The 27,779-nt window shown below is 43.0% G+C and overlaps 1 protein-coding gene across 1 annotated transcript in view; it reads left to right on the forward strand.

Moving 5' to 3' along the window:
* Window positions 1-27,779, forward strand: part of ERICH6 (glutamate rich 6) — an 85,362-nt gene that overhangs the window by 10,213 nt on the left and 47,370 nt on the right. Inside the window, exons 3-4 of the mRNA XM_077290761.1 lie at window positions 10,320-10,372; window positions 21,824-21,877. Of these exons, the coding sequence (XP_077146876.1) occupies window positions 10,320-10,372; window positions 21,824-21,877 (107 nt within the window). The remainder of the gene's footprint in view (window positions 1-10,319; window positions 10,373-21,823; window positions 21,878-27,779) is intronic.

Below are 27,779 nucleotides of genomic sequence, written 5' to 3' on the forward strand. Positions count from 1 at the left end.
CTCGAGAGGGCATTGGTATTAGCTTCCCGGCTTTATGTTCCACATGGAAGCTGAAATCCTGAAGGGCTAGAAACCAACGGGTAACTAGAGCATTTTTCCCCTTTTTCTCCTTCATCCACCTGAATCCACCTGAGTGGGGCATAGGATGATACTAATTTAAATTTTTGACCTAACAGATAATGTGTCCACCGCCCACCTTATAGGAAGCATTCCTTTTCTTCGATGGAATAATTCTTCTCACATGCCGACAGCTTCCTACTCAGGTAGAGAACAGGGTGTTCCTCCCCGTGTACCTCCTGAGAAAGGACTGCTCCAAAACGACTTCTGAGATGTCTGTCTGGAGTACAAATTCCTTCTAAGGCCGGCGTCACACTAGGCGTAAGACAATACGGTCCGTTTTTTACGGCCGTAATACGCAGAAATGTTCCAAAAATAGTGATCCGTATGTCATCCGTAGGCAGGGTGTGGCAGCATATTTTGCGCATGGCATCCTCCGTATGTAATCCCTATGGCATCCGTACTGCGATATTTTCTCGCAGGCTTGCAAAACCGACATCTAATGGATTTATGGGCTCAAATGTTCGGTAAAACACATATATATATATATATACATATATATGTGTCTCAATGATATATATATATATATATATATATATATATATATATATATATACTGTATATATCTATATTTAATTCAGCGCGATAGAGTCTAATACAATATTACAACAACATGTGTCTTTGTTTCATTAAAGGACTTTGTAATAATGTGTGTGTTTTCTTAACCATTTCAGACAATTGGATTAATAATGGATAGGTAGGTGTCAGAATTGACGCCTCTCCATTATTAATCTGGCTTAATGTCACCTTACAATAGCAAGGTGACATTAACCCTTCATTACCCCATATCCCACCGCTACACGGGAATGGGAAGAGAGTGGCCAAGTGCCAGAATAGGCGCATCTTCCAGATGTGCCTTTTCTGGGGTAGCTGGGGGCAGATGTTTTTAGCCAGGGGGGGCCAATAACCATGGACCCTCTCTAGGCTATTAATATCTGACCTCAGTCACTGGCTTTACCATTCTGGCGGAGAAAATTGCGTGGGAGCCCATGCCAATTTTTTCTGTGATTTAACCCTTTATTTTACAAGCTACAGCACCAAAATTTTGCACATACACACTACTAACATTAGTAGTGTGGAATATGCAAAAAAAAAAAGGGATATGAGATGGTTTACTGTATGTAAACCATGTCTCATATCCTGTTGGGTTTGTGAAGGAGAAAGAAAAAGCCGGCAATTGAATTACCGGCTTTTCTATAGAACACCGCTGCGTATTTCTCGCAAGTCACACTGCTGCTCCGTGTGTAATCCGTATTTTTCTCGCCCCCATAGACTTTCATTGGCGTATTTTTTGCGCAATACGCTGACAAACGCATGCTGCGATTTTCTATGCCCGTAACATGCCGTATATTACAGATACGTAATATACGGCAGATAGGAGCAGCCCCATAGAGATTCATTGGGCCGTGTGTAATGCGTATTTTATGGACGTATTTTCTGCGCTCATACGTCCGCAAAACTCGCTAGTGTGACGCCGGCCTAAATGTCAGTGGCCACCAGAATCAGCTGCTTACACAGAGCTACTTTCAATTCTTGAAAGGCCGTCTCTGCCTCTGGAGTCCATTTGGCCATAGCTGATTTTGTCCCCTTAAGGAGGTTTGTCAGGAGTGCCGCCATCATGGCAAAGTTTGGGAGGAACCTCCTGTAGTACCGCACGATTCCCAAAAAGGCTCAGTCCATTTTGGATTTCGTCCACTTTACTGTTCTGGGGTTTGATCTCGCGTCTACCTACTACATATCCTAGGTATTTGACCTCTTCTTTTTCCATGGCACATTTTTTTAAATTTATAGAATTCCTGGACCATTCGCAGATGACTTCCCCAATACGGGCTGCATATTACAATATTGTCTAGGTATGCCGCAGCATAATTCTCATGGAGTTCAAAGATCCAGTCCATGACCCTTTGGAAGGTGGCTGGGGCTCCCTGCAGTCCAAACAGCATCCGAACGTATTGGAACCATCTGTTGGGCGTAGAAAAAGCAGTCTTATCCTTAGCTTCTTGTGACTTGGGGATTTGCCAAGATCCCTTCGTTAAATCTAAGGTGGTTATGTGCCTTGCCAGCCCAGGTCTCTCGATTAGCTAATCGACACGCTGCATCAGATATGCGACGAACTTAGAGACTTAATTCAACTTCCTATGATTGCTATGGAATCTCCATTCACCATCGGGTTTTGGACCCATTAGAATCGGGCTACATCACCTGCTCTTGGATTCCTCATTGACTCCAAGATTCAGCATACACTATACTTCCTTGTAGATCAGCTCTCTCCAGGCTTCGGGAATTTGATAGGGCTTCAAGTTCACCTGCACATGTGATTATGTCAGACCCTCATGTTCTATTAACTTTCTACACCTCGGCAAATCTGAGAACAGGTCCCTGTTTTGCTGCAGCAACTCCCAACACTGCTGTTTTTGGACCTTCGACAGCATCTCCTTCAACATCTGCATATGGCTTGACCAGCAAACATGGAGTTTCAACAGGCTCCCTTTCTTGCGATGGTTTGATTACATTGACATGGTACCCTTGGTATGGCTTTTGTCTTCCTGGTTGATGAACCTTGTAGTTCACTTCATGAAGATTCTCCGTCACCTCATAGGGGCCTTGCATTTGGCCAAGAACTTACTCTTCAGTCTAGGAATTATTACGAGGACTCGGTCCCCAGGGCTGAACTGCCTCACCTGGATGACCGGTTGTAAACCCTAGCTTGAGACTCTTCTGCCTGGAGAAGATGTCCTTTTATGATGGGCATCACCTTCCCAATTCTCTCATGCATCTGGGTGACGTACTCTATGACGCTCCGGTGGGACGTGACTTCAGCTTCCCAGGTTTCCTTCACTACATCAAGGACACCAAACAGATGTATGCCATGCAGAATTTCAAACAGAGGCAATCTGGTAGAGGCTTGTGCAAACTCCCTGATAAAAAAACAACAGATATGGTAGGACACAGTACCAGTCTCGACCGTCCTTATTGAACATTTCCACAAGGCCATCTGTATGTGGATGGTACACCGACGTCTTCAGTTCTGTAATTTACAAGGCCTTACACTGTTCCCTCATCACCTTACTCATAAAGGGTGTTCCTTGGTTGGTCAGGATATCCGTCGGTAATCCTGTCTGGGAAAAAGCGTGGATCAACTCGCTGTCTAAACTTTTCGAAGGAGTTTATCAGGGCAACCACTTCAGTGTACCACATAGCATTGTCAAGGATAACCGATGTATATTGATGCCCATAATCAGATTTGCTCCAATGGCACTTCTATTATGGGTAATGGCATGAGAGGATTTCAAAAGTGAGAGATGGGGGGCGTTTTTCTGGCAGGTGGGACAAGACCTGCGATACTTTAAGATTTCCTGGTAACATCCAGGCCAATAAAACCTCCACATGACCCATTCTTGAGATTTGTCCACCCCCAGGGGACCACCCAAGACATGTGAATGGGCCATGTTCAACACCCTCCATCTATAGGGTCCCAGTGCCAACAATTGTTCCACTATCTCCTCCCTCACCTTAGAAACCTGGTACAATAAGTCCCCATTCAACATAAAATAGGGAAACCTGGTGTCATCCCCCGACTCCTGCTGTATCCCGTTTATGACTGTTACATTATTGAACACCTCCTTCAGAGTTAGGTCCCTATGTTGGGCAGACCCAAAATTGTCATTGGCCACCCCTAACTCAGAAATGTTGGCCTCAGGAGACACTACCTCGTCATCCGAAACAAGGACACAGAAGGGAAACCCGTCAGACTCTGGGTTTGGTGACACTTCTTTAGGGACGAGCAACCGAGCCCTGTCCCCTTCCCCCATAAGTCACAAAACAAACAAAAGTCCTGGCCTATGATAGTGGGGTGCAATAAGTCCTGGACCACAACCTCATGGGACTCAGTATTTTGAGCCATTTCAATGTCCACTCTGGCCACTGAATAGTCTTTAGCATCCTCGTGAATGCAGTGGACACCAACCTTCTTCCCGGGGATCAGCTGGAGAGGAAATGTGGCCTTCATGAGGGTCACCAAACTCCCTGGGTCTAGCAGTCTAGTCACTTGCTGACCATTCACCTTTACGTCAACTAAGATGCGAAACGGCCATAGTCCGTATCTTTTTCTTCCCCCCACTATAATCCTTTTGCTTTTACCTGCATACTTCTAAGAAGATGTCCGCATGAATGAAATAAAGGACTTTTAGCCTAAAGGATATGTGAGAGTGCTGCTTTTATCACTTTATGAATATATGCTATGCTTGCAACCTTGCACCACCCAGGTACATCCTGAAAGAAGTTGTATTTATCAGAAGCACTAACCAAGTGCCCCTTAACTTTTTCTACATGGTCACTAAGTCATAGTAGGCCTTCTTGAGCTTCCCTATTGAGTATGGCCCAGCACTTCCGTCCATTGCTCAGAAGGGAGTTTCTCCCTCTCGCGACCCTTTCAAAAACAGTCAAAAAGGCCTCTGTCATTACCCTCAGTCATTTCCTGCAGAGCTCTCCTTACCGCCTCCGGATTGAAAACTCATCAGCTGACCTTAGAGTGGGAGCTGCCGCCATGCAATGAACTGCCTCTGTGAGTAAAATCAAACTGCAGCTGCTGAGTCTGTTGCATAAGCTGCTTATTCATCTCCTGCTGTGCCAGCTGTTGTTGGTGCAGCTGTTGCTGATTCTGCTGCTGGGCTTGCACCAGGTGTGTTACCAGGTCATCCATGCTGACTGACGTTGCTTGCTGCCTTAGGTCCGCCTTCACCCAGGACATGCAGTACCTCTATAGCTGTCACACGTGTTACCTGGGAATGCTGCCCTCACTTCTAACACCAATTGTTGAATTGCTACTCACTTGGGTGCGTCGTGTGGCAACACAGGAAGAGTTTCCATTTAAATGTCCAGGCTGGTTTATTGGTACTTCATAAACCGTGCCACAAGCAAAGGAAAATAAACGGCCATTCAGTGCAGGCAAAACAAAAGCAAACAGTTCTAACAAAGTCACTTTAGAGACAGTTCAGGACACACAAGCTGGATAGCATCCAGCCTATTGGCTCAGTCTGGAGACAGAATACAGGAGGTCTTCTTACCTCCACACAAAGGCCGTGTGTCAAACAAACAGACTCAATTTTATCAGGTGAATCACACCCAGAGATGGGGTATGTTGGCAGCCAGACCTGCCCATCTCTCAGCATGCCCATAAATCTCACCCAGATGCACAAAACAAGCCTCTTAGTACTGTGTGCACAGGAACATTCCTCCAGGTTTACATCAAAGAGGACAACCACCTCTGTGATACATACCTCCCATCAATTATGTGTCTGGTAACCACATTACATTATCTTACTGGTCATCTCTCCAGCCCCTCTACTCTTTACCATCACCTGTATGGTCCTAATTGCATCGCCTGTTCATTGCCACATGCGCTGAAATCACCTTTTTTTCTAAACTCTTTTTATTGAAGGATTCCACAAAATAAGGTAACAAACATATGATATCATAGCATAACGTCAAAATAATCCATATATCAACATTAATATTGACATAGATATGAGAAAATACCTTCAATAATATACAAACAAAACATAACCTTCAGTATAATACATACTACCAGGGATTGCACTTCCTAATCAACAGAATTTTTATAAATGTTTTAAACCTCATATCAGATCAGGTTATAATAGATACATGTTGTTAATCCTACATAGATCATCACATTCATAATCCAGAATAGATATACACATCAGTGACTATATCGCAAGATTGAAGATAGCATAGCGCCAGGAGCCAGGTGCGTCAATGGCGAGTCACACCACCTTTCCCAAATCTTCTGAAATTTCTGGGGACATTCTCTGTTTCTGTATAATATGTTTTCATAAGGAATTACATCATTCACAAGTTTCTTCCACTGGTTAGTTGAAGGAGATTACCCCCCCATCCACCTCAATACTATCGCTTTCCTAGCCAAAAATAGAGCTTCCCTAAGAGATATTCTATCATGATGAAATCACCTTTTATGGTAGGCCAGAACTTCTGACTCTAACCAAGCCTGGGACTGATCTGTGGATGTGCACCCAAGGTCACAGCACATGTCATGACGTCGAGACCTTTCGCGCAAGGTCACAGCCTCAGAGCTGGAAGTCCCAGCCTAGCATGAAAGGGTCAGGAATTTCAGTGCTCAAAGCGGTGTTGAGAAGATGTGGTGAGCACCGGATAGGTGACAGGGAGGAGTGGAGGGACTGGAAAGGTGAGCGGTGAGATGAGTATAAGGATTTTTTTTTTACATCTTATATTTAATATGTTCTGGGGTCTAGAGTGACCCCGGTACATACCGTATATACTCGAGTATAAGCTGAGATTTTCAGCCCAAATTTTTGGGCTGAAAGTGCCCCTCTCGGCTTATACTCGAGTCACGGTTGGCGGCAGGGTTGGCGGGTGAGGGGGAGAGGGCGCTGAGGCATACTCACCTGCTTCCAGGGCTCCTGGCCCGGGAGCAGGTAAGTATTACATATTCACCTGTCCGCGTTCCACACGCCGGGCGCAGCTCCATCTTCCCGGCGTCTCTCCGCACTGACTGTGCAGGTCAGAGAGCGCGATGACGCATATAGTGTGTGCGCCGCCCTCTGCCTGATCAGTCAGTGCAGAGAGACGCCGGGACAGGACGCTGAGGAGCTGCAAGCAAGAGAGGTGAGTATGTCTTTTTTTTTTTTATTGCAGCAGCAGCAGCAATGGCACAGCTTTCTATGGTACATCTATGGGGCAATAATCAACGGTGCAGAGCACTATATGGCACAGCTATGGGGCAATAATGAACGGTGCAGAGCACTATATGGCACAGCTATGGGGCAATAATGAACAGTGCAGAGCACTATATGGCACAGCAATGGGGCAATAATGAACAGCGCAGAGCACTATATGGCACAGCTTTCTATGGTACAGCTATGAGGCAATAATGAACGGTGCAGAGCACTATATGGCACAGCTTTCTATGGTACAGCTATGGGGCAATAATCAACGGTGCAGAGCACTATATGGCACAGCTATGGGGCAATAATGAACGGTGCAGAGCACTATATGGCACAGCTATGGGGCAATAATGAACAGTGCAGAGCACTATATGGCACAGCTATGGGGCAATAATGAACGGTGCAGAGCACTATATGGCACAGCTATGGGGCAATAATGAACAGCGCAGAGCACTATATGGCACAGCTTTCTATGGTACAGCTATGGGGCAATAATGAACGGTGCAGAGCACTATATGGCACAGCTATGGGGCAATAATGAACAGTGCAGAGCACTATATGGCACAGCTATGGGGCAATAATGAACGGTGCAGAGCACTATATGGCACAGCTTTCTATGGTACAGCTATGGGGCAATAATGAACGGTGCAGAGCACTATATGGCACAGCTATGGGGCCATAATGAACGGCATGGAGCATCTATTTTTATTTTTGAAATTCACCGGTAGCTGCTGCATTTCCCACCCTAGGCTTATACTCGAGTCAATAAGTTTTCCCAGTTTTTTGTGGCAAAATTAGGGGGGTCGGCTTATACTCGGGTCGGCTTATACTCGAGTATATACGGTAATATGGGACATTTAATTTACAGAGAATAACATCTTTGCAAATACAATTTCCCAGGAAAATCTGCATGAACAGGTGAATTCAAACGTGGCCTGATCTGCTCATCACTATTGAAAATCTCTTAACATATGCGCAAAACATAAAGTCCAGACATAAAGCGCCGTATACCATACCGTTGCGTATGTCATCTATGTCATCTAAAGACCATGAACTTTTGACCTATCTCAGGTACAGTACGTGCTGGGAGCATTTCCCACTGCATTCTTTTAACATAGACACCGAACATCGTGTGAAAATAGTCTGCACAAAACAAGTTAAGGGAATCAGAATGCACAAGGCAAGGAACAAAGAAAATACCAAAATAGTCTTTATGCATAAGCTGAGGTCGCAACTGTATTTGTCTCTTTCATCAAGGCATCCATCGATGGAGTCAGTGGGGCACATCTGCCACACAGTGTTATGGTGTCCTTTATTTATGGAAACCAAAGAACAGATGTGAAAAGAGCCATAAAAAGTAAAAAATAGATTGTGACATTGAGTGTATTGTTCCTTCCCTTCCCCAACATTCTGCCAATTGGAGTTTTCATTTGTATTTACATAGTATACTCATGAAAAAAATTGATCACAAGTGTCCTCCAATATAACCTGACAAATGTCTTTTAATATAAAAATTGCACAAAAAGTCACCAGAATCCAAAAAATCGGGTCACTAAAACTATTGACAGTTTCACATTAAGGCCTCCTGCACAGATCCTTGCTTTCAGTACGTGTGGTATCCGTTTTTTTCACATGCTATTCACATGTCCATGTTTTCCTTGGCGGCATGGATGCCAAGGGCAAATACAAGTCTATGGGTCCGTAAAAAACACTCAAAGCACACGGATGGCATCAATGTGCCATCCATGTGTTGTCCGTGTTTAAGGCCAGTTTCACACGTCAGTGTCTCCGGTACGTGTGGTGACAGTTTTCTCATTTACCGGAGACACTGACACACGTACACCCATTCAAATGAATAGGTCTATGTACATGTCAGCGTGTTTTCATGGACTGTGTGTCCGTGTGCAAAACACGCTGACATGTCCGTTTTTGAGTGACAGCACGGATCACACTGACCCATACAAGTCAATGGGTCCATGTAAACACGTACTGCACACGGATGCCATCCGTGTGCGTCCGTGTTCTGTCCGTGTGCATATTTAAAGTCATAGGGTTAAAATAGAAACAAATTGTTTCAATACACGGACACACGGACAGCACATGGATGCCACACGTATGGTACACACGGATAGCATACAGATGCCACATAGATGTGATAAACGGACACACGGACAAGGATATCTCTGGTACCGGATTTTCAACACAAAAATTTAAAATAACCAATAAATTTCGTTCAACTTCACAATTATGTTCCACTTGTTGTTGAATCTTCACCAAAAATTTACATTTGGTATCTTTATGTTTGAAGCATGATATGTGGGAAAAGGTTGAAAAGTTCCAGGGGGCCGAATACTTTCGCAAGGCACTGTATCAGGATGTGTGAAACCGGCCTAAGATTGCAAAGTGTAGGAGAAGCTTTGTCATTTAATTCTGTATTTACCTATAGCTGAAAAATACAATGATGGTAAAAATGGACCCACGGGTGCCACACTCATGGTAAAAATGGACACACTGTCCATACACTGATAACACAGTGTACGTATTTTATTTATTTTTATTTCATGTACGTATTTTATAGAGACGTGTGAAGGAGGCCTAAGGGTGCTTTCACACTGTGTTCAGGCACCTGTTCGATGGCTCCGTCAGGGCTTACGTCCCCAAAAAATGGGATTTGGGTGTCATTTTCGGGTGTGTATGCCTACTGGAGATGGACACCCAGATGCAGTCTACTATGTCTGGATGTCCACCTCCATTATGGTGCACACACCCGAAAATGATGCCCGTCATAGCACACGTTTGCTCTGTCGGCACCATTATAGTCTATAGCCCCGTCACTGCATATGCCTGAATCCTGTTTTCCAGGGTCTTCGGATGTAACCCCCGATGGAGCCACCGAACAGGAGCCTGAATGCAGCGTGAAAGCACCATAAGTTCGCATTTTGCATTTTTTGTAAAACCCAAATCAGAATTGGATAGAAAAATAAATGGATGTAAAACAAAAATGTCATTATTTGAATTTGGATCTAGGATCCATTTTTAGTTTTAGCTTCAAAATATGGATGCAAAATATTTACCATGTATCCATTGTGCAAGTCAGGTGTAAAGGTATGTGCACACGACGCCTTTAAGATACCGGCGATTCGGCAAATATTCCAAAGTGTCTTTGGCAAAGCTGCTTGCAGCTTTGCTGGCTGTTTTGGTGTCTTTTTGCCATGGCTCCGCCACCAGCATCCATCTCTGTAATTTAAACCATCGTGATACTACTTTTAGTCTCACTATGGTTTCTGAAACGTAAACCGGTTAAAAGAAGTTAAATAATGAATAGGCATGTGCAATGTGACGTGCAATGCCGGCTTTACATTGCTGTACATTGTTCACTTCTTTGCAGTGGGTCTTCGCCTGAAAAAGATGTTGTTCGTACATACACTAAGTGTTGTGTAACTGTTTGCTGAATCTTCTGATATGTACATTTTTCCATAGTGCTGAAACAAGTCGCACAGTCCGAAATCAAGAGTCCAATCCTGACAAAAATGGTAAGTCGTTTGACTGATACTTCTCCTGTCAACTGCTTATGGCCTTAAATAGCAAATGTGCACGTACTTTTCCTTTTAAATCATTATCCGCTTTAGTACTGGCGCTCCCATGGTTCCCTGCCAGACTCTGCTTTTTTTTTTAATCAGATAATTTTTTATTAACAGTAGTCAAGTTGACAAACAGACACAATTGTGTCAAAAAGGAGAATAAACATGTTAAAAAAACAAAAACAAGAATAGGACAATAGCATACATTGCTTACATAATAAAGCCACATTCCCTTGGAATCAGTTCCTCTCCATCCACGGATTCCAAAGTGTTTCAAAGGTTTTCACACTTTTCCTTTTTTCGTAAATACCCTTTTCCATATTAATAACCATATCAGACTGTCTATAAAATTCCTGCAGAGTTGGCGGTACCTCAGTCAACCAGTGCTTGGCAATTAGCTTTCGTGCAGCATACAATAATCTAGCTATGGCCACTTTATGATGATTTGGGACTCGGATCTCTTCCACATATCCAAAAATATATATCACAGGATCTCTTTCAATTGCACAGCCATATGATTTCCCAATTGCTTCTCCCACCTCCAACCAATATGAATTCAATCTCGTACATTGCCATAACGTGTAGAATCCCTGCCCCCTCGGACTGGCACCTAGGACACTCGGAAGTCTATCTCAGCCCTGCTTTATAAAGCCTATCTGGAGTTCTATATACTCTGTGAAGCACATATATTTGTGAAAGTCTACCCGGCTCACTTAATGATAATTGGGGAATATACTCCATGATATCCTCCCATTTATCCTCCTCTATCCTTCCCAGCTCTTCCTCCCATTTCTCTTTTGCCTTAATACGGAATCTATTAAGAAAGGTATATAACAAATCCCTATAAATATCCGAGACTACCCCTTTCGTTCCTCCCATTGCACAGACATAGTCTACCAGAATGTCTCTATAAATTCCCATATCAACCGTTTTGCTCTGCGCAAGATAGGCATGTCTCAACTGTCCATATTGAAACCTACCTACAGGTCTCCTGCAATCCGTAGCTCTCCTGCAGTGCCTCAAAGGATAACAGTCCTTGTGCGTCCTGAATCTGAGCCATATATTGAATACCTAATCCTTTCCAATTTTTTAATTCCCCCATTTTAATAAATTCAGGCAATATTTCATTGTGCCATATTGGGGAGAGATTTGTTAAAAGTCCCACTCCCCTTGTCTTTTTAATTGTCTCCCATACCTTTTGAATCAATGTCAAGGTAGGATAAGCCGTTCCAAACTTCCCAAATCCCCCTGCCTCCAATCCCTGAACCAATGGGTCCCTTCCCACTAACCAAACCAAAATCCGTTGAACCGATCCCAGTCCATTCACCTCTCCCCAACTTTTCATCTGCTGATCCTGCGCTGCCAAAAAATAGATCCAGGGATTCGGAAGGGCCAGTCCCCCCCCCATCTTTAGGCATCTGAAGCAATTCCAGCCTAATTCTTGGCTGTTTCTTCCCCCAAACAAGGTCTCGAAATATAGAGTTAATGGTGTGAAACCACTTTGGGGGCCAGCCTCTGCTTAATTTGCTGAACCAATGACGTGCAGTAATGACCAGTGCAAAGGATCACTGGCGTCATGACCTGTCCATACTGATATCATTGGGAATAGTGATTGGCTGCATTGTGAGTAGTGATTGGCTGCAGTGGTCACATGTCATTGTTGCAAAGGTGTAAACCAAGACCAGCAGGGGATATTATGACCATCACCGTTGGACTAGAAGAGAATGTAAATGTGTATGTAGTAGTTTGTGCCTATATGTTTTCTCACACCATAAGCAGCTCATAATATAGATTTTAAAACCTGTAAAATCCCTTTATGGATAATACTAATAACTGGAAAATACAAAATACAGAATAGCGAAATTTGTTTATGCTGTTTTCTAAAATATTCTTTCAATTATTGAGCTTTCCTTTAATGTAATTGAGAAGATGAAGTAACACAGATTTCTTAAAGCACTGTTTACCTGAACTTCTCTTCAGATGGAAGTAAATGTTGACAGTAGCTTCTTTCCAACCAGGAAATCTGCTCTGTGTCAGGCGATCTGAACAGAAGACATTTCTTCTATGTTCTGACATGTTATTAAATTCTATTGATGATCAAAGATATGTGAAGAAATCAGAGCTAAAAGCTAAATGTGCACAACACTGTGCAATTTCATCAGGCCCCTTTAAACTAGTGATGAAGGGTCCCACCTTAAGATCTTTTTCTGATACTATCTACTGACATAGATAAGAGTGGATGCACTGTTTAAATCAGGTATATATCTATAAGGGTATGTTCCCACGGTCAGGAACCGGCAGAGCTTTGGATGCAGCAAATGTCCGCTCTGTCCAAAGCGCTGTCGGCTTTTGAACGCAGGTGATTCCACAAGTGTTCATTGAACCGTGCAAAATCACCACGCCCAATACATTGTACGGGAAATATATCTTGCGTAGACTGAGTGTCTCCGCAAGATAAATTGACATGCTGCTGTCTCGAAAGACGCATCGCATATCCGTCTCTGCAGGGAAGCCGGAGGCATCCCTGCACGCATAGTAGAGATGGGATTTCTTGAAATCCCATCCACTATAATGTAACATCTGGCCGCTGCGTGTTGGACGCTGTGGATGTTTGCAGCGTCCAACCTGCAGCGTTTCCTGACCATGGGAATATGCCTTAAGGTAGTAGCCATATTTCACCTTTTATTCCTGGGATGCATAACATCCATATAATAACACACCAATATTATATGCACGGGGTAGATGGGAGAGAAATCCTCTTCACAGAAATCTGTCACCAGGTATTTATTTTTTGTGAGAGCAACATAATGTAGGAAAAGAGACCCTGTGTCACGGGTGTGTCTGGTGTGACAGACAGTCATTCTGGATCCAGCTGTAGAAGTTCAATGCACTTGGGTCTGCCGGCACATTCTGGATCTTGCATCTCTGCTGTGGAGTGATATCCTTCTCCCTCTAAGACCTTGCGGTGATCTCCACTGTCTGCTGCTGATTAACACACCCTTGCTGGATTTTTAAATACATTTAGTCGCTTTAACAAGGCACTGCTGATGGCTACAGGTGCTTCTCACAAAATTAGGATATCAATATTATCAAAAAGTTCTTCAATACAAAAGGTGAAACTCACATATTATAGTCATTGCAAACACAGTGATCTATTTCATGTGTTTATTTCTGTTAATGTTCTGTTAATGTTGATGATTATGGCTTACAGCCAATTAAAAGCCAAAAATCATTAGCTCAGTAAATTAGAATAATTAACAATAATCACATGCAAAGGCTTCCTAAGCGTTTAAAAAGGTCCCTTAGTCTGTTTCAGTAGGCTCCACAATCATGAGGAAGACTGCTGACTTGACAGATATCCAGAAGGCAGTCATTGAGACACTCCACAAGGAGGGTAAGCCACAAAAGGTCATTGCTAAAGAAGCTGGCTGATGACAGAGTGCTGTATCCAAGCCTATTAATGAAAAGTTGAGTGGAAGGAAAAATTGTGGTATAAAAAGGTGCACAAGCAACCAGGATAACCACAGCCTTGAAAGGATTGTTAAGAAAAGGCCATTCAAAAATTTGGGGGAGATTCACAAGGAGTGGACTGCTGCTGGATTCATTGCTTCAAGAGCCACCACACACAGACGTATCCAGGACATGGGCAACAAGTGTCACATTCCTTGTGTCAAACCACTCATGACCAATAGACAATGCCAGAAGCGTCTTACCTCGGCCAAGGCGAAAAAGAACTGGACTGTTTGCATTTCATTTGGTAATCAAGGCCCAAAAGTCTGGAGGAAGAGTGGAGAGGCCACAATCCAATCTGCTTGAGGTCTAGTGTGAAGTTTCCATAATCAGTGATGGTTTGGGCAGCCTTGTCATCTGCTGGTGTAGGTTCACTGTTTTATCAAAAACAAAGTTAGCACAGCCATCTACCACAAAATTTTAGAGCACTTCATGCTTCGCTCTGACGACAAGCTTTTTGGAGATATAAATTTAATTCTCCAGCTGGACTTGGCACCTGTCCACACTGCCAAAAGTACCAATACCTGGTTTAAAAACAACAGTATCACTGTGCTTGATTGGCCAGCAAACTCCCCTGACCTTAAACCCATAGAGAATCTATGGGATATTGTCAAGAGGAAGATGAGAGACACCTGACCCAACAATGCAGACGAGCTGAAGGCTGCTATCAAAGCAACTTGGTCTTCCATAGCACCTCACCAGTGCCACAGGCTGATCGCCTCCCTGCCCCAACCAAGTGTTGAGTGCATTTACTGAACATACATTTCAGTAGGCCAACATTTTAGATCTTAAAATAATTTTTCAAGCTGGTGTTATAAAGTATTCTAATTTACTGAGATAATGACTTTTGTGTTTTCATTGGCTGTAAGCCATAATCATCAACATTAACATAAATAAACACTTGATGTAGATCACTCTGTTTGTAATGACTATACATAATGAGTTTCACTTTTTGTATTGAAGAACTGAAATAAATTAACTTTTTGATGATATTCTAATTTTGTAAGAAGCACGTGTATATTTACCTCTGTCTGTTGGTAGAGCTAGAAGTCGACTCTTTTCTTTTTGGAACCTCTTGGAAGATTGCTGGTGTACACTCTCTTGTGTCGTTTCAAGCTAAGTGTATTCCCTCATTTGTCTTCCTGGTTTGTCTTTAGCTGTAGTGTGGGATGACTAGCACTAACCCCGTCCCCTCCATATCCAGGGCTTATCGCTAGGGGCAGTCAGGGATTAGGTTCCTGCTCGACGATAGGTGCGGAACCTGTTTAGGGACATAAGGGCAGACAGGACGTTGTGAGATCTGCCTAGGGCTCTCCACTTCCCCCTTTCCTAGTGTTTGGGCTCCCCCACCCTCTTCCCCTTGTTGTGCACCTAGCTTCTCCCTGACCCAGTGTGACATTATCACCAGCCATACACATTTTTTAGAAAAAACAAAACACAAAACTAACACTTGGTTTTTTTTGTATGTATTTTCCTTGTTTGTGGTCTGTTTTTTTAAAAATGTTTTCGCATCCATGGATCCCGTTTCTGTGCTGGCAGATCAGCTATGGAGGTTGTCACTGGAAGTGACTGACCTTCGATCTGAGGTTCAGCAGCAACAGCAGTGGCTGCAGACTCCTACTTTGGTGGACTCTGTGGGTAGGTCGGTCCAGTTTGAACCCAAAATTGCCCTCCCGGACAGGTTTTCAGGAGGTAGGGACAAATTTTTTGTATTCAAAGAGGCCTGTAAGGTGTATTTTAAACTTCGACCTTACTCCTCTGAAGTTGAGGAGCAACGAGTGGGAATTGTGATTTCACTGTTGCAAGGGGAGCCTCAATCCTGAGCTTTTTCTTTCCAAAGGGTTCTAGTTGTCTCCAGTCGGTTGAGGGTTCTTTCGGGGCTTTAGCTCTTATCTATGATGATCCTGATCGAATGGTCCTTGGCTGAATACAGGCTGCAGCAGGAGAATCGTTCCGAGAAGACTTATAGCTCTGAATTCTATATGTGGGCAACCAACACCAAATGAAATGACCCGCCTCTTAGAAGCCAAGGCCTTACAGAAAAGTTGAAAGATGCTTTGGCAGTGTACGAAACCCAAGAGTCCTTGTAGGCTGCCATGTCATTAGCTATAGGTGTGGATAGACTCCTGCAGATAGATGGGTAAGTCCACCTTTTCCTGAGCCCTCTTTCCAGGCAATACTCCTGTGCCTGAGGGGCGGTCTGGGAGAGAACCAGTACTTGTGAAGTTAGAAGAACCCATGCAGTTAGGAGTTGCTTCCGCGTCATATGTCTCCCCTGAGATTCGCAAGAAAAGGGTGTGTGTTTCTTTTGTGGGAGAAAGGGACATTTTAATGGGGCCTGTGCTTTGATTCCTAAGCAAAAAGAGACTCGATTAACCCTTGTGAGTCTGGAGTTGGATAATCAAGGGGTATGCTCGTCGTCAAACTGTAATTCTAGGTTTGTCCTGACAGCAGAGGTGGTGCTAGAGAGCAGGACTGAGAAAATTTCTGTGTTTGTAGAAAGTGGAGCTGCAGTCAGCATGGTTGATGCGGAGTTTGCTAGAACTCATGGGCTTGCTTGCTCTGCCTTAGCTAAGCCCATTCCTATTTACGCCGTCAACTCAGCACCACTTGCACAGAGAGCTTTGACACAAATTTTTAATAACATACAGTGGGTATGGAAAGTATTCAGACCCCTTTAAATTTTTCACTCTTTGTTTCATTGCAGCCATTTGGTAAATTCAAAAAAGTTCTTTTTTTTTCTCATTAATGTACACTCTGCACCCCATCTGGACTGAAAAAAAACCTGAAATGTAGAAATTTTTGCAAATTTATTAAAAAAGAAAAACTGAAATATCACATGGCCATAAGTATTCAGACCCTTTGCTCAGAAACTCATTTTTAAGTCAAATGCTGTCCATTTCCTTGTGATCCTCCTTGAGATGGTTCTACTCCTTCATCGGAATCCATCTGTGTTTAATTAAGCTGATAAGACTTGATTTGTAAAGGCCCACACCTGTCTATATAAGACCTCACAGCTCCCAGCGCATGTCAGAGCAAATGAGAATCATGAGGTCAAAGGAATTGGCCAAGGAGCTCAGAGACAGAATTGTGGCAAGGCACAGATCTGGCCAAGGTTAAAAAAATGTCTACAGTACTCAAGGTTCCTAAGAGCACAGTGGCCTCCATAATCCTTAAATGGAAGAAGTTTCAGAACACCAGAAGTGTTCCTAGACCTGGCTGTCCAGACAAACTGAGCAATCATGGGAGAAGAGCCTTAGTGAGAGAGGTAAAGAAGAACCCCAAAATCACTGTGGCTGAGCTCCAGAGATGCAGTAGGGAGATAGGAGAAAGTTCCACAAAGTCAACTATCACTGCAACCCTCCACTAGTCGGGCCTTTATAGCAGAGTGACCCGACGGAAGCCTCTCCTCAGTGCAAACCATGTGAAAGCCTGCATAGAGTTTGCTAAAAATACATGAATGACTCCAAGACTATGAGAAATAGGTCTGATGAAGCAAAGATAGACCTTTTTGGTGATAATTCTAAGTGGTATGTGTGCTCCTCACTGCTCCTCACCTGCCCAATACAATCCCAACAGTTAAACATGGTGGTGGCAGCATCATGCTATGGGGATATTTTTCAGCTGCAGGGACAGGACGACTGGTTGTCATTGAAGGAAACATGAATGCGGCCAAGTACAGCGATATCCTGGATGAAAACCTCTTCCAGAGTGCTCTGGACCTCACACTTGGCCAAAGGTTCACCTTCCAACAAGCACACCTAAGCACACAGCTAAACTAACATAGGAATGGCTTCAGAACAACTCTGTGACCATTCTTGACTGGCTCAGCCAGAGCCCTGACCTAAACCCAATTGAGCATCTCTGGAGAGACCTGAAAATGGCTGTCCATCAATGTTCACCATCCAACCTGACGGAATTGGTGAGGATTTGCAAAGAAGAATGGCAGAGGATCCTCTAATCCAGGTGTGAAAAACTTGTTGCATCATTCCCAAGAAGACTCATGGCTATACTTGAGTGCTTCCACTCAATACTGAGCAAAGGGTCTGAATAATTGACCATGTGATATTTAAGTTTTTCTTTTTTTAACAAATTTGCAAAAATTTCTACATTTCTGTTTTTTTTCAGTCAAGATGGGGTGCAGAGTGTACATTAATGAGAAAAAATGAACTTTTCTGAATTTACCAAATGGCTGCAATGAAACAAAGAGTGAAAAATTTAAAGTGGTCTGAATACTTTCCGTACCCACTGTAAGACTGAAGGTGGGGTCTTTGCATTATGAGGTAATTCCTTGTTAGGTCCTGGATGGTCTCCCCACTCCAATTGTACTGGGTTTACCCTGGTTGGTGAAACAATCCGATAGTGGATTGGCAATCCAGAGAAATTATGGAATGGGGAGATTACTGCCATGATAACTGCTTAAACATTTCCCTTTTTGCAGTATCTATGGGGACCTTACCTGCATTTTTGTTTTGGTTTTGAGGACGTATTTTCTGAGAAGGGGTGTCAGGATTTGCCTCCCCATCGTGCATATGACTGTCCTAACCTGATTCACGGAGCTAAACTACCCAAGTCCAGACGGTACAATCTTTCCGGTCCTGAAAGACAAGCCATGAAAGATTTTATTGCTGCTAGTCTTGAGAAGGGACATATGAGACCTTTTTCATAAAGTAGAAAGATGGCGGTCTCCGTCCCTGTTTAGATTTCCGGGAATTAAATTGATTTCCTATCCGAGATCCATATCCTCTTCCTCTGATTCCAGATTTATTTAACCAGGTTGTAGGAGCTAATGTTTTCTCCAAGTTTGATTTAAGTGGGGACTATAACCTGGTTAGAATCAGGGAAGGGGATAAATGAAAAATGGCGTTCAATACCCCTGAGGGATATTTCGAGAGTCTGGTTATGCCTTTCGGTCTGACCAATGCACCGGCAGTGTTCCAGCATTTCATAAATTATATCATTTGGTGGGCAGGTTTGTGGTGGTCTATCTGGATGGTATTTTAGTTTATTCACCTGATTTGGGGACACATCAGGGGCATGTTAAACTGGTGCTTCAGATATTAAGGGATAACAAGCTTTACGCCAAAGTAGAGAAAATGTGTTTTCACCGTCCAGAAGGTGCAGTTATTGGGGTACCTCCTGTTGTCATATTCGGGCTTTCGGATGGATCCGGAGAAGGTTCTTACTGTACTGTATTGGGACCGTCCCGAGAACCTGAAGGCAATACATTACTTTCTGGGTTTTACTAATTTTTACCGGAAGTTTATTCAAAATTATTCGGTAATGGTGAAACCCCTTACTGACATGACAAGGAAGGGGTTTGATTTTTCTAAATGGTCAAATGCTGCTCAGCAGGCTTTTTCCACCTTAAAGAGTTATTTTGAGACTGCACCTATACTTAGTCAACCTGATATTTCTCAACCTTTTATCATAGAAGTGGATGCATCGGAGGTGGGGGTTGGGGTTGTGTTGTCTCAGGGTCTGTTCCCTGGTAAATGGCGTCCATGCACCTTCTTTTCCAAAAAAAGTATCCTCAACTGAGAGAAATTATGATGTGGGTAATAGAGAACTTTTGGCAATTAAATTGGCATTTGAGGAATGGCGAGTTTGGTTGGAGGGGGCAATCCATCCTATTACTGTTATCGCAGACCACAAGAACCAGTCATATCTTCAATCTGCTAAACATCTCAACCCTAGACAAGCTAGGTGGTCCCTGTTCTTTACTAGGTTCAATTTTGTGGTCACTTTCTGTCCAGGAGTTAAAAACACCAAGGCTGATGCTTTGTCCCAGAGCTAACCCGGTGGTGATGACCATGAGAACTCTGCCCCAATTTTGCAGAAGGGGTAGTCATTTCAGCCTTGTACCCAGCCTTGTACCTGGAGGGTGAGATGTTGGAGTCTCAGGGGGATGCTCCTGCCCTTCGGGGAGGTTATTTGTACTATATAATTTGCGCCGAAAAGTTATTAGGGAACATCATAACTCGATGCTTGATCATTTTTGGTGGTGCATCAGGATGTGGTTGAACAGGTGTCTGCTTGCAGTGTTTGCGCACGTTCTATAGTATCGTATATCCGTCCGTCTGGTCCTCTTCTTCCACTACCCATTCCTAGTAGACCATGGACACACCTGTCCATGGATTTTATTACTGACCTACTGGTATCGGCAGGCAAGACAGTGGTTCTGGTGGTTGTAGCTAGGTTCAGTAAAATAGTGCATTTCATCGTATTACTGGCACTTCTGAACACCAGGATTCTTTCTCAGGTTTTTATTAATGAGATTGTGAAGCTTCATGTGGTTCCCTACAATGTGGTGTTAAATTGGGGGACCCAATTTGTTTCTAAGTTTTGGAAAGCTTTCTGTGCTTTTCCTCTGCTTTCCATCCTCAGTCGAATGGACAGACCGAGTGTATTAATCAGAATTTAGAGACTTACCTCAGGTGTTTTGTCTCTGAAAACCAGGAGGATTAGGCATCTTATTTACCGTCGGCTGAGTTTGCTATTAATAATCACAGGTCTCTGGTCAAGAAATATGTTAAATCTCTTGAGTCCTCTCCACTGCCACCAGCTCCAATCATTGTTGATGGTAATTTGGAGTTCCAGATTTCGAGGATTGTTGATTCTCGTCTGCAGTGTCGTTCCCTACAGTACTTGGTGCACTGGAGGGGTTTTGGTCCAGAAGAGAGGATGTGGGTTTCTGCATCAGGGGTGAATGTTCTTTATTCCATGCCTCTCATCCTCTTCAGAAACCTAATGTTCATCTGACTTTAAATAAACGTGTTTGATGATTATCCATTCTCAATGGCTGTTTTTCTCTGACTTGTAAAGATTAGTGATGAGCGAATGTGTTTGAGTGTAATAATGTGTTAACAGAGCATGCTTGTTTGCTCAGTATCTTTGGCATGCTCAAAAAATATGTTCTCATCCCCACGGCTGCATGTCTCGCGGCTGTTAGACAGCCGCAACATGTGCAAAGATTGCCTTTTGTTAGGCAATCCCTGTATGTGTTGCAGCTGTTGAACAGCCGCGAGACATGCAGCCGTGGGGATGAGAACATATTTTTCAAGCATACTGGTTAGCACCAGAGCATGCTCAGATAACACCTTATCTGAGCACAATCACTCATCACTAGTAAAAATCATTCTTAAAGGGAATTTTTGAATCAAAGTAACACCTAAAATCATAGAAATGTGAAATAATGTGGAAAAATATAATTTGCTTTATTTTTATAATATTGAATTTGAATAATTTCTTGTTCTTGCTGTTGAGTCAAAGACACAGTCACAAGGCTGATTTTCATTCTGAAAAGTAAGATGTTGCTTTAAAAGAAAATTGTTGGTGGAAATACATGGCTGATGGATTTCTGCTGCAGATTTGTAGTTTGTGGTAACACAAATCCTAATGCTGTTTTGCAATGGCGCTAATCCACACGTTTCCGCACTGTTTGGATTCTGTGCAGAATATAATTCAAGAATGAACAAGTCCCTTGAAAAAAAAAAAAAAAAAACTTCGGAATTACTGTAAAAATCTGCAGCTTGGTCATGCCTTAAAGATAAATTCAGAATTCATCTTATTTTGTGCAGTGTATGGTAGTAGGTCAGATGAATGTTACATAAAAGTGATCTGTTAGGTCAGCTAAGTAGGGCTATCTTACATATACATATTATTTGACGTAATGGATTGCTGATACAATGTGTCAAACAATAAATAGCATATGAAAAAAATTAACTAACAATGGTTTATTATGCCAATGATAAAGCTTTTATATAAACCCTTCCAAAAAAAAAAAACAACTACCAAAATAGAACTGGAGTCTTTGGTGGTTTTTTTTATCAATCTCATCTCTGCAGTTAATTCTGGCACACATGTATCTTTAAGCATTTTTTCAATTTTTAGAGGTTGATTCCACTCAAACAGTAATCGAATCCGCTGTGACTGAGCAAGAGGAAGGTAAGACAATCTACCATAAAACTTTTTTTTACAGTTTATTTGCAAAATTAGGCAAACTTAATTAAAAATCTTTAATTAAAGTTTCTTATCATTTTGATGCTGTCGAGTCTGTGGAAATCTTTCACATAGCTGGCTGCTCTGGTGCTTTTGACATAGATCTGACAGCAAGCTCAGTCTTCTCTTATCTTCATCTCCCTATTAACAATATCTATGATGGCCAGACATACAGGTGTGTGAAAAAGTTTTTGCCTCCTCAAAGTCCTGACCTTAATCCGATCAGATGCTGTGGCATGACCTTAAAATCGCAGTTCATGCTCGGAAACCCTCTAATGTGGCGGAATTACAACAATTCTGCAAAGATGAGTGGGCCAAATTCCTCCAGAGCGTCGTATAAGATTCATTGCCAGTTATTGAAAACGCTTGAATGCAGTTGTTGCTGCTAAGGTTGCCCAATCAGTTATTAGGTTTAGGGGGAAATATTTTTTTCACACAGGGCCCTGTAAGTTTGGATTTCTTTTCCCCTTAATAATAAAGATAATATAGAGCTTCATTCAAAAACTGCATTTTGTGTTTAATTGTGTTATCTTTGTCTAATATTTACATTTATTTGGTGATGTGAAACATTTAAGTGTGACAAACATGGAAAAGAATAGGAAATCAGGAAGGGGGAAAATACTTTTTCACACAACTGTATACGATAACTACCAGCGAGCGCTCATGCAATCTTCAGCTGTTTTCCCCGACTGCCCCATTTAAATGGGGAGAGCAGGGAAAACTGTTCCCAATTGGTTCTGAAAGTGGCTTATCTCTCAAACTGTCCCTTTATATAATCTGTTAGGGAGAATCCGCTGTCTCTATACAAAATAAATGGACTCTATCAGCACAAAATGACTGTTCAAACTAAGCACCTTGGCGGATGCACAAAGGTGTGGCCAATCATTTAAATACTCATTCCTACCTTCTTGTTCTCCCTCAGTCTCCACACCCCCTTCTGTTTTGATTGACGGATTTGGCTTTGTACAGCCAGAGAAAGGTAGAGATAGATGAAAAACAAGCAGGTGGAAGGATGCAACGAGCACCTGTAATTGCTTTTCAGTGCTGACAGTATTCCTTTAAACAGGAGGCTGATTCTGCTAATATCGACAGGTTTGGCTGACTGTAGATGTGTGGGGCCCTTAGAGATAGTAGCAGGGATGGGAGGAGGTTGTACACGGCAGATCAGGGTGTAGAGGGGAGGTTATTTGGGAGGGAGGATGTAAAGATAGGTATTTAGAAAGGATATTTTAGGTACCAGACCAACTCCGTAACCCCTTCCCGACATGAACGTACTAGTACTGCTCTGCTAGTATGGCGGCACGATCGCGCGGTCTCACAGTGAGCGCTGCGGCGATCACCTGCAGGTGTCAGCTATATGCAGGGCCGGACTGGGACCAAAAAGCAGCCCTGGCACAAATAAAAATTCACCAGCCCACATACGAGTGTCGTAGAATCAAATTGTAAAGCACTGACAGGACGTGCCGACTTTTTTGCTTTGTTAAACCAATCAAATGTGTTATACCACTTTACATATTTAACCTGCAGTGGCCATAGGGGGAATAGACATGAATTCAACACAGATGGACTATTATCACACTGCAGAATATGCTAAAAAATACAGCACTGATCACACACACTAGTTACCTCACACACATGTAACACACACAAGTAACACACACTACAGATACCTCAAACACATGTAACACATACACACTACAGATACCGCACACACATGTAACACACACTACAGATACCTCAAACACATGTAACACATACACACTACAGATACCTCACACACATGTAACACACACTACAGATACCTCACACACAAGTAACACACACTAGATACCTCACACACAAGTAACACACACTACAGATACCTCAAACACATGTAACACATACACACTACAGATACCTCAAACACATGTAACACATACACACTACAGATACCTCACACACATGTAACACACACTACAGATACCTCACACAAGTAACACACACTAGATACCTCACACACAAGTAACACACACTAGATACCTCACACACAAGTAACACACACTACAGATACCTCACACACATGTAACACATACACACTACAGATACCGCACACACATGTAACACACACTACAGATACCTCAAACACATGTAACACATACACACTACAGATACCTCACACACATGTAACACACACTACAGATACCTCACACACAAGTAACACACACTAGATACCTCACACACAAGTAACACACACTACAGATACCTCAAACACATGTAACACATACACACTACAGATACCTCAAACACATGTAACACATACACACTACAGATACCTCACACACATGTAACACACACTACAGATACCTCACACACAAGTAACACACACTAGATACCTCACACACAAGTAACATACACTACAGATACCTCACACACAAGTAACACACACTAGATACCTCACACACATGTAACACACACTACAGATACCTCACACAGAAGTAACACACACTACAGATACCTCACACACAAGTAACACACACTACAGATACCTCACACACATGTAACACACACACTACAGATACCTCACACATGTAACACACACTACAGATACCTCACACATGTAACACACACTACAGTTACCTCACACATGTAACACACACTACAGATACCTCACACACATGTAACACACACACACTACAGATACCTCACACACATGTAACACACACTACAGATACCTCACACATGTAACACACACTACAGATACCTCACACACATGTAACACACACTACAGTTACCTCACACATGTAACACACACTACAGATACCTCACACACATGTAACACACACTACAGTTACCTCACACATGTAACACACACTACAGATACCTCACACACATGTAACACACACTACAGATACCTCACACACATGTAACACACACTACAGATACCTCACACACATGTAACACACACTACAGATACCTCACACACATGTAACACACACTACAGATACCTCACACATGTAACACACACTACAGTTACCTCACACATGTAACACTACAGATACCTCACACATGTAACACACTACAGTTACCTCACACATGTAACACACTACAGATACCTCACACACATGTAACACACACTACAGATACCTCACACATGTAACACACTACAGATACCTCTCACACATGTAACACACTACAGATACCTCACACATGTAACACACTACAGATACCTCACACATGTAACACACTACAGATACCTCACACACATGTAACACACACTACAGATACCTCACACATGTAACACACTACAGATACCTCACACACATGTAACACACACTACAGTTACCTCACACATGTAACACACTACAGTTACCTCACACATGTAAGGCTACGTTCACATTTGCGTTGTGCGCCACAGCGTCAGCGCCGCAATGCACAACGCAAACAAAAACGCAGCAAAACGCATGCACAACGCTGCGTTTTGTGCCGCATGCGTCCTTTTTTTCATTGATTTTGGACGCAGCAAAAATGCAACTTGCTGCGTCCTCTGCGCCCGGACGCGTGCGCCGCAGTGACGCATGCGGCGCAAAACGCAAGTGCGACGCATGTTCATGCGCCCCCATGTTAAATATAGGGGCGCATGACGCATGCGGCGACGCTGCGGCACCCGACGCTGCGGCGCAGACCGCAAATGTGAACGTAGACTAACACACACTACAGTTACCTCACACATGTAACACATATACACTACAGATACCTCACACACATGTAACATACACACACATGTGACACATACACACTACAGATAACACACACTCTGTGCTGCAGGAGAGGTCACTATACACGTGCAGCTCCTTCTGCTCACAGCAAGCACTTTCCCAGCACTTCCCCCGCTCTCTCCTTCTCTGTCGGGCTGTGGACCAGAGCAGGAGAAGATGTGACGGTGGGGAACTGAGCGGCTTCTCTATCTGTCCCTGGGAGCACACACAGGGAGATATTCCTGACCTTGCAGCTTGATTGCAGGCTCTCTCTCCCTCAGAGGCGCCCAGTGCAGGGGGACAGGAGCACTGGCCAATCAGCTCTTCTATCAATCTGATGCTCATTGGCCAGTGTTCTTCTCCAGCATGGCACGCCCCTTTTTTGAATGGCTGAACCCGGCGCAGCAGAAAAAAAAAATCAGTGCATAGAAAAATGTTTGCACCCCCTCATGCCCTATCGCCTCACTAGACAGGGAGAAGTGGGCGGTCTGATGTCCTGATCACAGGCTGCAGCGGGAGGCATGGCCGGAGCAGCACAGCACAGCGTGGCCCCTCATCCTGTTTCTATGTTACCTCACTGCAGCGCTAGTGATCAGGACATCAGACCGCCTACTTCCTCCTAATACGGCGCGATCAGTGTGCAAGGGAAGCAAATGCCGCCCGGCGTCCTGGCTGCTGAAGGGAACTCTGGAACGCCCACTGACAAAGCGGAGGGGGCGATATGTCTAGCGGCCCATTACAAGGACCGGCCCTTCTGGCATTTGCCAGAAATGCCCTATGGCCAGTCCGGCCCTGGCTATATGTGACAGCTGACACCCCGCAGCAATGCCCACGATCGGCGCTATTTTAAAAAGGGCATTTTAGATACTGAAGCACACAACCCCTTGAAGTCAGGAAGCAGAGGAGCAGCATGCTCATGAAGAAACAATATGAGATCACTTGTTAAAAAAAAATAAGGTTACAATGTTCAATACTTTATTAATTTCTTAGACTCACTAACATGCAATTTTCTACCTTCTCTAAGTTCAACACTTTTTACCTTTATGCTGACAGACGCTGATACTCATGTGATTAAAATGCCATTCCTTTCTCTCCTACATTATCTGATTTCTCTCTCTTTTTGTGGAAAAAAATATGATTTTTTTTTACGGCTCTACATTATAACCTTCTGTGAAGCACTTGGGGGTTCAAAGTGCTCACCACACATCTAGATTAGTTCCTTAGGGGGTCTATTTTCCAAAATGGTGTAACTTGTGGGGGGTTTCCAATGTTTATGCACATCAGGGGCTCTCCAAACGCGACATGGTGTCCGATCTCAATTCCAGCAAATTTTGCATTGAAAAGTCAAATGGCGCTCCTTCCCTTGCGAGCTCTGCCATGTGCCCAAACAGTGGCTTATCCCCACATATGGGGTATCGGCGTACTCAGGACAAATTGTACAACGACTTTTGTCGTCCAATTTCTCCTGTTACCCTTGGTAAAATAAAACAAATTGGATCTGAAGTAAAAATGTAGTGAAAAAAAGTTAAATGTTCAATTTTTTTTAAACATTCCAAAAATTCCTGTGAAGCACCTGAAGGGTTAATAAACTTTTTGAAGGTGGTTTTGTGCACCTTGAGGGGTGCAGTTTTTAGAATGGTGTCACTTTTGGGCATTTTCTGTCATATAGACCACTCAAAGTGACTTCAAGTGTGAGATGGTCCCTAAAAAAAAATGGTTTTGCAAATTTTGTTGTAAAAATGAGAAATCGCAACTTTTAAGCCTTATAACTTCCTGACAAAAAAATTATGTTTCCAAAATTGTGCTAATGGAAAGCAGACATGTGGGTAATGTTATTTATTAATTATTTTGTATGATATGACTCTCTAATTTAAGGGCATAAAAACTAAAAGTTTAAAAATTGCAAAATTTTCAAAATTTTCGCCAAATTTCCGTTTTTTTTCACAAATAAACGCAAGTGAAATCGAAGAAATGTTACCACTATCATAAAGTACAATATGTCACGAGAAAACATTCTCAGAATCGCCAATCACCAGGATCCGTTGAAGCATTTCAGAGTTATGACCTCATCAAGTGACAGTGGTCAGAATTGAAAAAAATGGCCTGGTCAGGAA

Source organism: Ranitomeya variabilis, chromosome 2 (genome assembly GCF_051348905.1).
Source record: "Ranitomeya variabilis isolate aRanVar5 chromosome 2, aRanVar5.hap1, whole genome shotgun sequence".
NCBI classification, from domain to species: domain Eukaryota; kingdom Metazoa; phylum Chordata; class Amphibia; order Anura; family Dendrobatidae; genus Ranitomeya; species Ranitomeya variabilis.